This window comes from Oryzias melastigma, linkage group LG22 (assembly GCF_002922805.2).
Source record: "Oryzias melastigma strain HK-1 linkage group LG22, ASM292280v2, whole genome shotgun sequence".
Classification (NCBI taxonomy): Eukaryota; Metazoa; Chordata; class Actinopteri; order Beloniformes; family Adrianichthyidae; genus Oryzias; species Oryzias melastigma.
The window spans coordinates 11094294-11109448 of NC_050533.1; the positions used below are offsets into that span (position 1 = coordinate 11094294).

Here is a 15155-nt window from a genome sequence, read left to right on the forward strand (position 1 = left end):
TCAATGTGTCTTTAACTATTAATTACTCTTTAATAAAATAACACACACAAGAGAAAGAGATATCAAGCTTTAGTCTAGTACACAAATTGTTCTTAGAAAGTGTTTTGATGATGAATAAGACTAAAAAGTGACAACCCGCCTGCCCTTACCATAAATCTCAGTTAATCTCAGTTTGACACAGTCAATAATTTTGTTTTAAAACAAACACAAATCATGAACCTTCCACCCCCATGCCTGACAGTAAGAAAAACATTTTAGTTTTACACATTGCTGTAAATAATGATATGTCATTAATAGCTCATCTGGTTAAATAAAGAGTATTCTCAGAATTTACTTTGGCTGACACTTTACATTTTGACAAACAAATTCACTTGATGCAGAAAGTTTGGGCAGTATGGTCACAAAACCATAAAACAAAACCCTTTTTATTCAAAATGATAAAAATGAAGTTTATTATTTTGAGTGTATATGTTGCAATATCTCAAACAAAAGAGGCCATAGAGTTGAGTTTCAAAATTTTATGTAGAAGTGTGGATCATGTTTAGGGGACTTTAAGCTCATTTGGAATGGGGATATCAGATAGATGTTTTGGTCTCAAACAGGGATGGATTTTATAGACAAGGAGCAGAACTTTAACATCAGTTCTATGGTATATTTAGCTGGTTTAAGGACCTGAGTGGAAAGATTTCGATCCTGGTTTTGGCTAGAATATTACAGTAATCCATTTTGTAGAGGGTGAAGGCATTAATCAAATTCTCTTAAACTTTTGTTGAAGTAGAAGTTTTTTGAGTCCCCCAGTTTGACTGAGACGGTAAAAACTGATTTGATTTTAGATCTATTGTGAGATTTGATGACAACAAATTTTCTAGTTAAGTCTTTATTCTTTTAAAAATAAGCTTGTCAGATTTTTTTTCATTCCTTCCCATTTCCAGAAGCTTCTGTCTTGTTCTTGTTTACTTGAGGGAAGTTTCCTTGACTTAGAGAGTTGACCTGCTCTCAGCAGTCTTCATGATGGTTCAGTATCAGCTATGTAAGGATGAACATCAACTAAATAACCTGAAACATTACTAGTGAGGATAATCTTACAAAGAGGGAGCTGTTCTTTATAGCTCTTTATACACAAAGAAACAATTATTTTTTTTATTCGTATGCAGTATTTAAACAACAAAAAGTAAATAAATAGACACAATTTAATCACTAAAAATAAACCAAGAAAGAACAATTTTACCTTTGTTGTTATGCAACACCGCCCCCATGTGGTAGATACATATATTGACTGTAAAGGTCTAGAATGTGCACGAGCGCATTGGTTGTTGTCGGTCTGACTCCAATAGACAATACTTAAATACAAACCGGTTCAAAGCGATAGGTTTGGTCAACATATTGTGTTTTATCATTATTTTGTCATGCTGGTGCTTCGGTATGACCCATAATGCGCCGCGCTCGCCGCTCGTGACGTCACAGGCCGGAGAAGACTGACGGGTCTAAGTAGCACAAGCTAGCTCGCCTGTGTAACGGTATACAGTCGGCTCTCGGCTGGGTCCATCGTCACTTTAACTTTTAGAAAGGAACTTCCAGAGCCAGGCAAGTTGGTTGAAGCAGTCGAATTGAGTCGCCACCATCCAAAAAGGGTAAAACTATTTATTTTTAATCAATAACAACATTTAGAAGGCACTTTCGGAGCAACTCTAGCCGCGGCTAACGTTAGCTTTGTTTTCTTTTTTTATTATTTTGGCTAGCGCCTTAAGCTAACATTAGCTCGCTACCTGGCATTTAAAGCCTGAGCTGCGCACAATGTTCAACGTGTATTATCCCGCACGGAGAGCCGAACTTTCCGTCAAAGATTAAACTTGTGTTTACACCAGGCTTTGCTGAAAGAGTAACAAAGGCTAGTCGTTATCTTTGGAAACGTTATCGCCTTGTGCGTGTGTTTTGGTGCTGTGTTTTTGATCCATCGTCCACCTTTAACCTACTAGTCATGGCGTGTGGAGCCACCCTGAAGAGGAGCATGGATTTCGATCCGCTGACAAATCCCACTTCCCCGAAAAGACGGAGATGCATCCCGGTTGCCCCATCGTCTTCAACCCCTAGGAAGTACCTCCGGATGGAGCCCTCGCCATTTGGAGAATCCTCTTCAAAACTTAGTGCAGGTATTTCTACTTATGTTGTACAAATATGCTATAGCATAATGGTCTAACACATATGACTAATCTTTTATTTTTAAATCCACTAGAACAAATTCTCCACAGCATCAAACAAGAATATAAACGCATCCACAAGAGGAAGCATCTAGATGGAAGCTACCATCAGTCAGAGTGTTGCTATTCTCCTGAATCCCCATCACAGTCCTCCAGCATGCCAGGTGGGTGTGGAGGACCAAAGCCGAACTGAGGAGAAAGAAATGGAAACCAAACGAGTTTTTGTGATTTACGCAGGAACTTCCTCAGGCGGTGTCTCCCCTACTAGAAAAGAGCAACCCCTATTCACCCTCAGACAAGTCGGAATGATCTGCGAACGCCTGCTGAAAGAAAGGGAAGAGAAGGTCCGCGAGGAATACGAAGAAACCATGACTTCAAAATTGGCAGGTTAGTTTTTTTTTTTTTTTTTTTGTTATTATTATTTTAGATTCAAAACAACAAAAAAGTAGTATTTTGATTTGTCTCCATCTTGATGCTTTGGGGCCACATGAAGCTCTCTTGTTAAAGAATAATACAAACATTTCTATTTTAAAAAGTAACATTTTTCTGTTTGGCGCATCAAGTTGAAAAAAAAAATAGATAAGTTCATCTTTTTTCAACTCATTAAAGATCAACTCCAAATAAAATTGTGTTTTTGACATTTTTAACATGTTTTTGTAGCATTTACTTATGATGGAGAGCATATATAAAATATATTAAGATTAAAACTGCATTTCTTTATTTATATCATGTTGGATCTGGAGCAGTCAAAAACCCATGGTTTGAAAAAGCAGTTTGTGATGCAGCAATATTGCTCTTTTTTTTGCCATGCTAATGTCAGCTTGGGGTTGTGGGGGTCTGAAAGCTAGCGGGAGACGGTATAAACGAAGTAATGCTGGGATATCAACGTAGGGTTAGTCCCGCCCACAACTCAGTTGCAAATTTCTAACGAGTTCCTGGTGCTCTGCAGAAAAGATGTCTTAAGAAAATCACGCAGGATTTATGGTTTTGGCTAAAAACTGCATAATCATAATATAAAAAACACTGGAAGCAATTTTAAAATAGAAAAGATGATGATTGGAGTGGGACTTTAACAGGAAATCAAGCACACAACACTCCGGACTACAATACCCATAATGTTCCAAAAATCTATCAAGCGTTGTAGCTTAGCAAAGTTGAACATCTTGACAGATTTTTGAGTGCCGTGTAGAACAAAAAATCTAGTTGAGGTCAGTGAGCACAATCAGGATTCATACTTAAGGTGATTACAAGGCAGACTGTTTATTAAATTGAACAAAATTCAAGGACATAAGACAAGGGACACTTAGTAAATTCTTATTTAATTTAAGTTGGTTAGATTAACAAATTGATAAAGTACTGCTACATTCTCTGCATTGTTATAATGCTATGTAGCACATGGTGTCTTTTATGAATCTCAACAATGGTTATAAACTATTTCATTTTTTCTGTCTTTATAATTATGTTTTATGCTTTATGCAAAAACAGTGTCTTATATTTTTTTATATTAGTATCATTAACACAGAAGTAAATTAGGGTATTATTTTGTAAGGCTTTGTGGCTCCTATTGGGTTGTAGTCCGTGATTAATCGACCCGAATGGCTCTTTTAAGTGTTGAAGGTTGCAGACTCCTGTTTTAAAGTGTGATCAACAAACACTTCAGACCATCGTTTATGTTAGCCTCATGTGAGCAAACACTGTCAGACTGTTGCTTTAAGAAATTATAATCATTATCAACTTAGTTGAAACCATTAACTGTATACATGAGAACTGGACTGAGTCAATGTGACATCACCAATAAACCATCCCTTACTTCCGGCTCCAATCAAATGAAGTCAATTTAGTCGCTATTTTTCCATAATGTGGACGCCGCCGTTTGGAGAATAGTTATACTGAGTAATAGCTGTTTATTGAGAAGTCTATATGATTTTCAGCTTCCTGTTTGAAATGCGAGATCCAGTTAATGGTTAGAATTGATCAATGCTTCGTCTCTCAAATGTTATAAACTAACTATATTTTCCTTTCTGCTCTTCAGAACAGTACGACACTTTTGTGAAGTTTACACACGATCAGTTGATGCGACGATTCGGGGAGCAGCCTGCGAGCTGTGAGTCCTTTCCACGATCTGTCGTAAAGTTTAATTCCCCAACACATCTGATCTCTGAAATCTGATTTCATCCTCCTCCAGATGTTTCCTGAGTGTGGCCCAGAACCTTTGCGAGACGGCCCTTCTCTTGCTGCGAGCTCCCACGCGTCATCTCCAAGAGGAAAAGAAAAAAAAAAAGCTTGTTCGAAGAGATTCAGTTCAGCTCGTTTCAAATGAAAATTTTCTTACCGTGCCATATATCTGTCTTCGGGCAAAGGTTCACACGAAGCCGTTTTTTTTTTTTTCCTCAGTTCGTACCACTCTTAAGCAACTAGGTGCTTCCTAATGTCAGTTAGTGGACCCTGTTTGGCTTCAGCTCATCCAGCCGTTCTCGTACCTCCAGATACTTCACTTTTGTAAGGATTTCCAGCATTCCAGGCCTTCCCACTTGCCTCTTGTTACATGTAAATACAGTCTAAAAGTTTTTACACACAAGGTTTGTTGGTGAGTCTTGCAGGGAGTGGAAGCTGGAACAGAGTTGGTGTTTGCAGTTGGTTCCCCCGTTTGTTGTTTTTTTAAGAAAAAAAAAACTGAGCATAAAGTTGCATTACTCTCTCCCTCCCCACCAGTGTTTATTTATTTGGATTTGTTCTGCTGGTATCACTTTCAACTAATTGTACTTCACATGGACAACAACAATAAAAATCTAATGTTTAATTTTAATTCATGTGCAACATTTGAATCTTCGTTTTGGAGGTGTGATTGATCACTAAATCCCAGCATTTTGATTAGTTATTTGAAGACACACCATAATTTTTTTAAAACTATTTTCAAAGCAGTTTTTTTTTATGTTTTTAGAAGTTTACCTCTTAGTTGTGGGCAGGAAGCAACCCCGCCCCCCCTTCCCATCACCCATAACTGAGAGCTCTCAGTTTACATGCTCTCCTGCTAGCTTACAGCCCTTCACACTCCCAACATAACAGTACTGTGCAACAAAAATGGCGAGCAGCGTTGGAGCTACGGTTTTGAGACAGCTCGGGTGGAAAAACAAAAAAGACGTACATGGATCTAGTAGTCTGCAAGCGGATGTCAGAAAAAAGGGGCGGAGCAAAGAGTTTGTGGCCTGCTTAGTGTATTTTCTACATAAGTTTTTTTTTCTTTTGGTTCACGATTCAAATAAAAAAATACTTTTTTTTGGATAACAAGTCGCTGTATTTTGCATAGTTTGGCCAGGAGTGCAGCTTATTCTTAGGTGCGGTTTCCACTAACATCCACTAGAGGGCACTGAATGTGTATATCAGTGTTTGCTACTGACAGCAACGCAGAAGAAGAACCGCCCAGTTTAGTTGACTTAGCGTGTTCTTTAGGCTACGATTATCTGAATAATTGTTTAATTAATATACTAATTCTTTTAATATCCAGGAATTTTAATGGATTTTTTGGCAAGTGCAACTTTAGCTTGTTTCCACTGAACAGTTCGGTCCGGTATTTTGAGTTCCATTCCTTACCGGATCAGGCCACTCGGTGGAAATAGGGCTTTATAGAAAATATGGTACTCAGAAATGCAATTTTGCATTTAATTCTCCTTATAAATTTCCTCCTTTATGAGAAAAAACACTATTTTCATCAGAGTGGGTCTTTAAGTCATGACAAATTGTTCATAAGGTGACCTACATTTTACAGATAGAAAATTGCAGTGTGAACCACAGACACTAGTAATCTGTCTTCGACTGATAAAGCCTTTATTAGTGGAAAAACAAATCCATATCGACAAGAACAAAGGGACAAAAACAGCTGTGAGAGTTTCCGCTATCAGCAGCCTCCCCACGTGAGGCGCGCCACGTGGTCGGTCTTCTGCTTCGTCGACTTCACGAAGCCCAGAAACTCCAGCTCGGACACGGCGCGGATGAAACGGGCGCTACGAGGGGAAGAGGTTAAGGAGGAAACCCGGATTTTGAGGGATCAACTCAGCACAACCGGGAGTGGAAGGTGTTTGAAGCTACTCTACATTTAATTGGATCTATGCTTTGTCTTTCAAAATAAAAGCAGAGTAAAGTGTCTGCTATTTTATTTCACCCTTAAAAATAAGATTCCTTTTTAATATGTTTATAGTTAAATTATTTTTAAAAATTAGATTTGCTGGTTAAAAGTTGAAACTTCTTCAAGAATCTATTATTTTGTGCCTTTTTTTCCCCTAAAGTTTTGATAAATTTGTTGAAGTAAATTGTTGGTACCCCTCACTTTTTAGAAAAAAAAAAGCTCACAAAAAATGATTAGAAATGTAAATAAATTGGAAATCAATCAGAAAAACCATTTAAATTGTTAAATTATTTTGAAAACTAGCGAAACAAGGATAAAAGTGATGATATGTCGTTAAAAGATTGAAAAGTAAATAGCAACATTTTAATCTTTAATCTTAAAATCTGTCCATTTTTAAAGGCTAAAAAGTGTCAAATGAAAAGTAAATAAAGGACATAAAGTAAGTTTCAAAGATTTGAAGGATAAGAAACATAAAATTCAAGTTTTGTACATTTGATTTTTGCTAGTTTTAACTTATTTCATGAACTTTATTTACTAATTCTGTCCACTTGTGTTAACAGTGTGAACTCCATCTTTGATTACTATAGTTTGTCTCAAGCTCCTCCCCCAAAATGTTTTCAATTTTTTAAATCTCATTAAATTTGAGTGATCTAAAATGTTTCAGAATTGAAAAAAGAAAACTAAATTTCCAATCAGGATACTGCTTGACTTCATCCACTCTACCAAAAGCGTCCTCGTTTGGGTCGGCGCCCTCGGCTGCAGAAACCACAGTGGCGTAGGCCTGGAAACAAGCAAACGGTGCATCAAAGAGCAAAATCTAGAGATCATTTTTTCAATTTATGAAAAAAAGGCTTTTATTGTTGTTTTCCCATTAAATGGATAAGATGTAGTTATGTTTGTGTGTCATACAAACGTACTTCTAGCCAGTCGTACAGGTTAATCAGTCGACCACACTCCAGGTGGAGCTTGTAGGCGATGCAGATATCAGGGGCGGCACTGGAGAGCGTCCCGTCTTTTGTCTTCAGCGAGTCATTCTGAGACGACAAAAACCACACGTCACATGACCGATATCTTCAGGGGGAAAAGCGTCGAGTCCCTCCAGCTGTCGACAGACATTCAGCGTGACAGAGCAGCCGTACCTCCAGATAGTGGTCTGGATTGCTGAGGGCGACCTGGATGGAGGTGCGAGGCGTGGCGTTGAGGTGGTGTTTGACGGTGGCGACCGAACTGTAGTAGCAGACTTCATGCAGAGGCTGAGACTCGGGAGGCCACAGGTGGCTCCTGAGGGAAACGTGATCAAAATAATACTGTCGGTGTTTTTTGTTTTATTTAATTTAAGTTCCACTCTGATCATCTGTTGATTGGTTTAATGAGGCCGTTGTAGCCAAAAAAAATAACCTGTAGTTTTCTAGGACATAGTTTCTGCAGAGCGCCAGGAGTTTATTAAGAGAAGCTGCCTCCGAGTTGTGGACTGGACCGTTGGCGCGGAGCAACCCCGTCCCCCTTTTTCCGTCACCCATAGCTGTTTACACATTCTCCCACTTTGGATTTGTGTGCATAATTCTTGATTTGTACAACTTGTGTGTACTTGCAATTATGTGCTCACATGCCAAATATCAAAACCGTACAAAATACAATTAAAACACGAGAAATTACAGCAGCTTAAAACTAATTACGATACGGCTCCTACGAGTCTTTAAAAAGTACGCGCAAATCACCTGACACACATATGGAGTGAAAATAGACTCAGCCCGATTTATGGGTGCATAATTCTTGATTTGTGCATCGATTTTATCTAAAAAAAAACCCATTTACACACAGATAAATTACAAATACACAAGGGGTTGAGAGACTCTCCAGATTTGTGTGTAAATTAATGATGCGTTTAAATGCTGCTAGAATAATTAGTTTTCTTATCAGCAGCTTTAAACTAAGATTGTGAATAATATCTAGTAAAATCTAAATATTTTTCACGTTCTTAGACAAATATGCTTCAATAATAAAGATTAAAAAAAAAATCTAAAAATTTGTTTTTAAAACTTTTTTTTTAAAGTTTGACCGAACTCTCCACTACTTCTAGTCATCTTTTTTTAAAATCTACACCTGATTCTTAATTATTTGAATGACGAAATACTTTGATTTTAAGATTAATTTTCTTTATACATGTCCTCTATCGTCACAAGAAAACAAAATTTCCTCAAAATTGGTCTTTAAAAAAACCAAAGGGGGATTTTTCTTACCTCACCAAACCGTCAACAAAATCAACAGTTTCATTCCTCAGGATCTCAAATGAACTCAATTTCTTGGATCTACGAGACTCATTCATCTTCAGCAGAGTCTGCAGGAAAACCCTCTTGTTAGTTCCAAATTTATTTTATTTATTTATTTTTTTACTTCCTTTAAATTCTAGTTACCTTTTGAAGCTGGAACAGATCTGTTTTCTTTGGGAGGTTTTTCACTGGAGAGACGAGACACTCATCCTCACTGGGGGCCACATCTGTGGCAGCTGTGGAAATAAAGTTAAAAAATAAAGTAAAGTGGACAAAAAAGTGTGTATTGTCCTAACTACCAGCAAAAAAACAACTTTTTTCAAATTTGGTACCCCTCCAAAGTCTTCTTTAGTTACTGAAATGAGTTAATTTAGTGATTGGGAGATATTCAGGTCTAAAAATGTGATTGCTGGTTTTGATCCACGTACCATCCAGCTGCTGGAACCTGCAGAGCAGCTCCTCCAACTGATTCAGCGCATTCTTCATCTTCTTGGATCTGACAGAGCGCAGGATCTCCGCACACTTCTGCAGCAACACAACCAACTCGTCTTTGGCCCGCATCCTGACCAGACGAAAAGATTCGCTCTTTAACCTGCAGGATCTCTGCGTTTGCTGCCCTCTAGTGGCGACACGTCCATCTGCATCACCTACAAACGGCTCCCTGGAGGGTCCGCTTACTTTAAAAGCTTCACGGCAGATTGGTAATTCTCCTGCTCCCACACGTTGGTCCTCAGACACATCTCGTGGAGCTCCCTGATCTGCGGTAGAAAAACGCGTTAAAGCCGCGACAAAGGAGGATAAACGCGGAGGAGGAGCAGATCCTCGCCTGTTTTCCCAGAAGATGTCGAGGCAGAGTGGAGGTCAGAGTGTGGAGACACCTCAGGACGGGATAGTAGTTCTTGTGATATTTGTGGAGGTTCTTCATCAGTTTATGACACACTTCCTAAAAGGAATAAAATAAATGAAAGGACATGCTCTAGTAAAAAGTAAAAAAAAAAAAAAAAAAAGAAGAAGGAGAAGCCCCTCTCTGCTTGTCTAGTGTGAATGTATCATAAGCAAAAACTCCACCTTTAAATAGGAGTCGTCCGTCATCAGGTTGACTTGCTCCTCAGCTTCTTGTCCCTCTACATACCTAGAAAATAAATATGTTGCGTTGAGTTTGAGTAACTGGAGCCAGGACAGTTCACTGGGTGACCACTTGGTGTTTTTTTAGTAAAAGCAAATGGATCAGTATTTACTGAAAAGCACAAAAAATTAGATACTTTCAGTCGGCTTCAAGAATTGTTTTCTCTTCAAATTGTGCTTTTTTTGGTGGAGGCGTGGCCTTTCTGACTGACAGGTGTCCATCAAATCAGCAGCCCAACAACTGTAAGGCTCAACTGTCCCACTCGTTTGAACTTATTTAAAAAAAAAAAAAAAACTTGATATCCAAACTGAACAGTTTCATTGAAACTATTGACTGTGGACGAGAACTGGACTGAGTGGCCACTCCCCCCTGATGTTCCAAACAGGAAGTACCTCCTGACTCCAACAAGCCAAAATCCCATAGAAATCTATTGAGAAATGAACAGCTTTTAATCAATCATTAGATCGGTCAGAATAAAAGCTATTGCTCCGTCTCCTTATTTTTAACATATTCCTGCTAATTCAAATTTTTTCCATTATATATTTTCTTTAGTGTAAGTTATTCAAGTTATAAACTGACCAATCAGATGACTCCATAACAGCATTGAGTTTCAAAACATTTACAGATATTGTGCAGCCTGCTTTCAGTAGAATGGGTGTGGCCTTTAACAAGCTCACTCCTGATTGGCGAGTGGTCACCATAGAAATTCAGATCAACTCGGACCAATCATCACTCACTGACGACACCTGTATCGCAAAAACGGTGTCTGAATTGGCTTTATGTATTTGCAGTCATTTTCTAATGGGTGACATCACACTTCCTCGGTCCAGTTCTCATATACAGCCAAACAGAGGGCATCTTTGTACCTCTTGAATGACGGCAGCTGTCTGATCCTCTCCAGGTCACCGTGACCCAGCTGCGCGGCGTTCCGCAGAGCCGCCTCCTTCCCGCAGCACAGCACGCTGAGAGGCTGCGCGTAGAAGTGCTCCAGCAGAGCCAACTGCACCCAAAGAGGCAGGAAGTGACTACTCGTTCAGACAGAAGAGGAGCCTTCAGGTCTTCACCTGTACTCACCTGTAGGCCTTTTATGAAGTTTCTGACCGAGAAATCGTGGAAGAAGAAGATGCTGACGAGCACGCTTAGCACTTTTTCAGTCAGTTTGAAGGGAAAATGATGCGTCAGGATGAACTGCAATTGAAAAAAAAATTATATTCAATTAATTTTGCAAAGGAAGTTAATTCTCTTTGTAGATTTGGTCAATATCAAAACTTTTCTGTCATTGTGTACTTGAAAACAAACAACAAAGACCTTTAAATGCATGATTTTAAATCCCAAAAATAAAGAAAATATTAGACTGACAAACAAAAGTCTCAAAAATTATGACAAGAAGGAGTTTTTTGTGACAAAAAATGTGTTTAAAATCATCTAAAATGGACTAAAAGATACAATTTGTGGTTAAGATTTAAATGAATATTTTCTCAAAAGAATCTTTTAGATTCCAGGTGAAGATCTTCTCAGTCCTACTCCGATCATCTTTTGATGTATTTTAAAAGCGTTCCCAGTGGCTTTTAATTATGATTATGTCGTTTTTAGGCAGAATTAAGAAAAAATGGTGCTGCTTTCTAGGACATCATTTCTGCAGAGTTCATTGGAATTTCACCCCAGAGTTGTGGGTGTAACTATTGAAGCAACCCCGCTCCCCTTTCCCCTCGCCATTGCTGAGAGCTTGGAGCAGAGTATTTTCTATGTCACAGATATGATCTTTTCCAAACTGATTTTTTTTTCTTCTGCTCCTGATTTACAACAATTCAAAGGAAGAAACAGTCAGAAATGCTATTTAAGGCTTAATGTTCTTAATATATGTCCTAAATCATCAGGACAAATGCCCCAAAGACTGCTGAAAACAAAAAAATCGTGATTTTTCATCAGTGTGTCTTTGAGTTTGAAAGAATTTTTCTGGAAGCTCATCTTTAAATGATGACCTTATCAATGACCGTGGCGAGATGCTCCGTGCAGGAGAGCGACTGGAAGAGTTGGATGCACAGCAGCGAGGACACGGAGTGAGGCAGCATGTGCTGGATGGTGCTGGGCGACGTGGCGATCCCAAAAATGAACATGAGCGGCAGACGGTGGATGTACCGGCTGTGGATTTAAAGGATTGCAAGAGTCAGGAAAAAAAAACAAAAACGCTTCCGACAAATGCGAATGTCTTCACGCATTTCCTCACCTGCAGATCTGTATGAAGTCCTGAAGAACTTTGGGGTTAAAAGCTTCCAGATCTTTAAAAACCACGACAATAGGAGGCAGCTGTTCCGGCTCGTCCACGACTGAGGAAGGACGCTTTTTCCCAGGAGAGACATTACTGGATTTCTTTAATACAAAAACAAACAGTTATCACTTTCTAAGCAAAAAAAAAAGTTTTTTTGAACATTTGTTGAGCCTTTCCCACCTTTGTTCTAGAAATATACCAGTCACACAGCGTTGTGAGGGAACAGTGCACACTTTTCTGGACCTGATCGGCTTCATCCTCATCATCCACGGCCACAACTGTATCCATTAACCCCTCGAGGACCCTCTTCATCAGATGCTTTAGTGCTGCAAAAATCAAGCAGGTCCTCCTCACTGAAACCTTTGTGTGGAGACTTTAAGAAAATAGTATATTTACCTCCACATTCCTTGGCCTGCAGAGAGACCACATAAGGAGTGACGGACTGTCGGAGTAGGTCTGAGAGGCTGTTGAAGGTCAGGTCATGATCGGGAACATTGACACCTGGAGAGCCGGTCAAAGAGAGACGTCAAAACACGAGGAGTTTCAACAGGTTCCTGGAGAACTCCCGCCACGTACCCAGCATTAGAGCAGCCGTGGGGATTTCACTGGCCCTCATCTGCGACGCCCAGTCGCCGTGACGACGAATGGAGGAACACTTCCTGCTGAAGTCCAGTAGACTGTCCAGGATTTTCCTGTGGAGTTCATCCTGCAAAACCTTAACAAGACACACACAAAAAACATTTTTTTTAATTAAAAAAAACACACCTTCTATATGAAGGATTAAATCCAATTGGCAGGGCTCTCCAAAATATTTTATTTTTATTTTTCTTTGAGTCATTTTGGTTTCTGGTGTTTTTTGGAGGGTTATATGAGGGTTTCCTGTGACCTTTAGGGATAGATCCTCTCCCCTAGTGACCTTAAAGTTAGGATTTAGGTCAGGTGAGGGCTTCAACCCTGGAAGATGGGAATAAAAATGTTAATCAAGAAGAATAAGAAAAACAGGTTTGTTTTATTTAATTTACTTTTAGGAATGTTTTTAATTACACATGTTGTTAATGTAAACTTGCATATTTTATCATTTACATTGTGTCCTATGGGCCATGTTGCATCACTAAACAATTCTGTCTTTGTGGTTCTCTTGTATAACAATTCTTATGTTTACAATTTTGTTGTGTATTTTTTAATCTATTAATAACTATATTGGATTTAGTTTATTTTATTTATCACTAAAAACAAAAGAGATATATTTCTATACATAGACACATCAAACTTTGGATAATTCATCATGACTTAATCTGTAAAGTTATAGATATGTGTACATCTACATTCTCATGAAAATGACACATTTTTTTTAACTCCTAATCACAAATAGACATATCTGTACTTGTAGATACAATACATGACAAATTGAAACAATTAAATGTGGAATTTCAAAAAGAGTTTAATTAATTCCTTGAAAATTGAGTATATATTACTTTTACTAATATTGTTATTTACATTCTTAAAAACATAGTTATTATAATTTGGTTCAAAACTTTTAATTAAGTTATTCATACTTTATTTGTTCATAAGTATTGATAAACTCAAATAATAAATATGAAAATTATACATATGAAGTGCTTAGTGATTGGACTATATTTTCGAAGTTAGAATTATTGACAATGGTAATTATACTACGGAATTTTGATCAGGCACCTACGTCTATACCTAAATTGACAAAATTACTAGGGGAGAAGCCAATTTTTAGGCAAAGAAATATTTTCTCTTTTGCGCATCTTACCTCAGTTTCAGTCTTAATCTGGTTCCACAGATCCTGGCAGAGTTTGAATCGCCTTTGCCCGCTTTCAGGACCCTCGCAGTCGTGAATAAAATAACTTTCTGTGTAGAAAACAACAATATAAAAACGCGTTAGCATGGAACCAGGGAATGAACCGTCCACACTGATAGAGACTCCTCACCCTGACTGGGATTCTGCTTCTTCCTCTTCTTCGGACTGGGCTTAAAAACAAAGCATCCCTGAGGAAAACACAAATCACTCGTTTACTAACAGCATATTATTATCGCTGCCATCTTGTTTTTGTTTAGTTTACTACTTCAGAAAGATCCGCGTGCAGCAGAAAACATTACCTTTGACACAGATGACGTAGACATCTTTGAAATAACTTGAACGAGGAGGCCGCCGATCTGCCGAAGATGTGTCAATAAACTCTCGCGTGTAAGTGAAATTCCGACTGCATTTCTTCCTATGTCGTCTTTTTCCCGCCAAGATGACGTAGAGCAGTTTAGCCAATCAAACGAGAGCTAAAAGAACGCCCCTCCCAACCGGAAAGCGTTTACTTTTAGGTACCTTGTTTAGATTTTTTTCATTCTTAAATCATAATCAAGTCATTATTTTTAGAATTCACATTTTTTCTTATGAAAAAAACTGTTTAAAAAAGTTTTCACACAAGGAAAAATATATTTAATAATTTGAAAAGAAAAATAAATTAAGCCACATATAATACACATTTTAGGCAACATTAAATAATAAATAATTTATTTTTAAATAATTCTATTTTTTTTTAAATACTTAAATTACTAAAATAATTTTTGAAACAATTCATCAATAGTTTTTAAATTAAAAAGTATTGTGTAATGTCTTGGTTGACTTTTATATTAAAGCTTAGAACGAATATTTAACTAGTCTCATGAAAAGGAATCACTTTATAGACCAACATTTTCTTTAGATTCCTTACAGCTGCCACTTTTTAAACATGACAGTTTTTTTCTTCCTACATTAAGTGAAATATTGATCAACTTTTGTAAATATTCTCATTAATTGTTTAGCACTTCACTCTTTGTCTATTTTTTTTTCCAAACATATAAAAACAAAAATAGAGACATTGATACTCACTGTCGCTGAAAACTATAGTCATTCAAAAGAGTCTCAGCATTAGATCAGCCCCAAGGCTCAAAGTCTCCTCTTCTTCACAGTAGAAATAGGATCTTCTTATAACAACTAAAGTTAAGTTGTGAATTTGGGTCTGTCAGTTTACTGTAGTTTGGGTGCCTTTTGCTGATGATGAAAACTAAGCTTATTTACACCTGAAGACTCTATGCAATTTAGTAAAGATATAAACCACCACAAACAGACATTAAATAATTTAAAAAGCATTTTCCAAGTATTTAT

At 37.8% G+C, this 15155-nt stretch overlaps 2 protein-coding genes across 2 annotated transcripts; one reads left to right on the top strand and one right to left on the bottom strand.

Annotated features, from left to right (window-relative positions):
- Positions 1-1334: 1334 nt before the first annotated feature.
- On the top strand, positions 1335-5004 carry LOC112149655 (akirin-2). The gene is made up of 6 exons (XM_024277487.2): positions 1335-1631; positions 1977-2150; positions 2234-2362; positions 2436-2585; positions 4231-4302; positions 4384-5004. The coding sequence occupies exons 2-6, from the start codon at positions 1979-1981 to the stop codon at positions 4392-4394; spliced, it is 534 nt and encodes a 177-aa protein (XP_024133255.1). The 5' UTR covers positions 1335-1631; positions 1977-1978; the 3' UTR covers positions 4395-5004.
- Positions 5005-6000: 996 nt separating this feature from the next.
- On the bottom strand, positions 6001-14277 carry orc3 (origin recognition complex, subunit 3). The gene is made up of 20 exons (XM_024266767.2): positions 14114-14277; positions 13945-14002; positions 13767-13864; positions 12563-12701; positions 12383-12487; positions 12167-12312; positions 11945-12087; positions 11700-11859; positions 10792-10905; positions 10584-10717; positions 9660-9723; positions 9418-9534; positions 9270-9349; positions 9020-9153; positions 8736-8827; positions 8562-8659; positions 7461-7602; positions 7239-7355; positions 7023-7102; positions 6001-6199 (listed from the first exon to the last, which is right to left on the bottom strand). The coding sequence occupies exons 1-20, from the start codon at positions 14135-14137 to the stop codon at positions 6094-6096; spliced, it is 2151 nt and encodes a 716-aa protein (XP_024122535.1). The 5' UTR covers positions 14138-14277; the 3' UTR covers positions 6001-6093.
- Between the last annotated feature and the right edge of the window lie 878 nt (positions 14278-15155).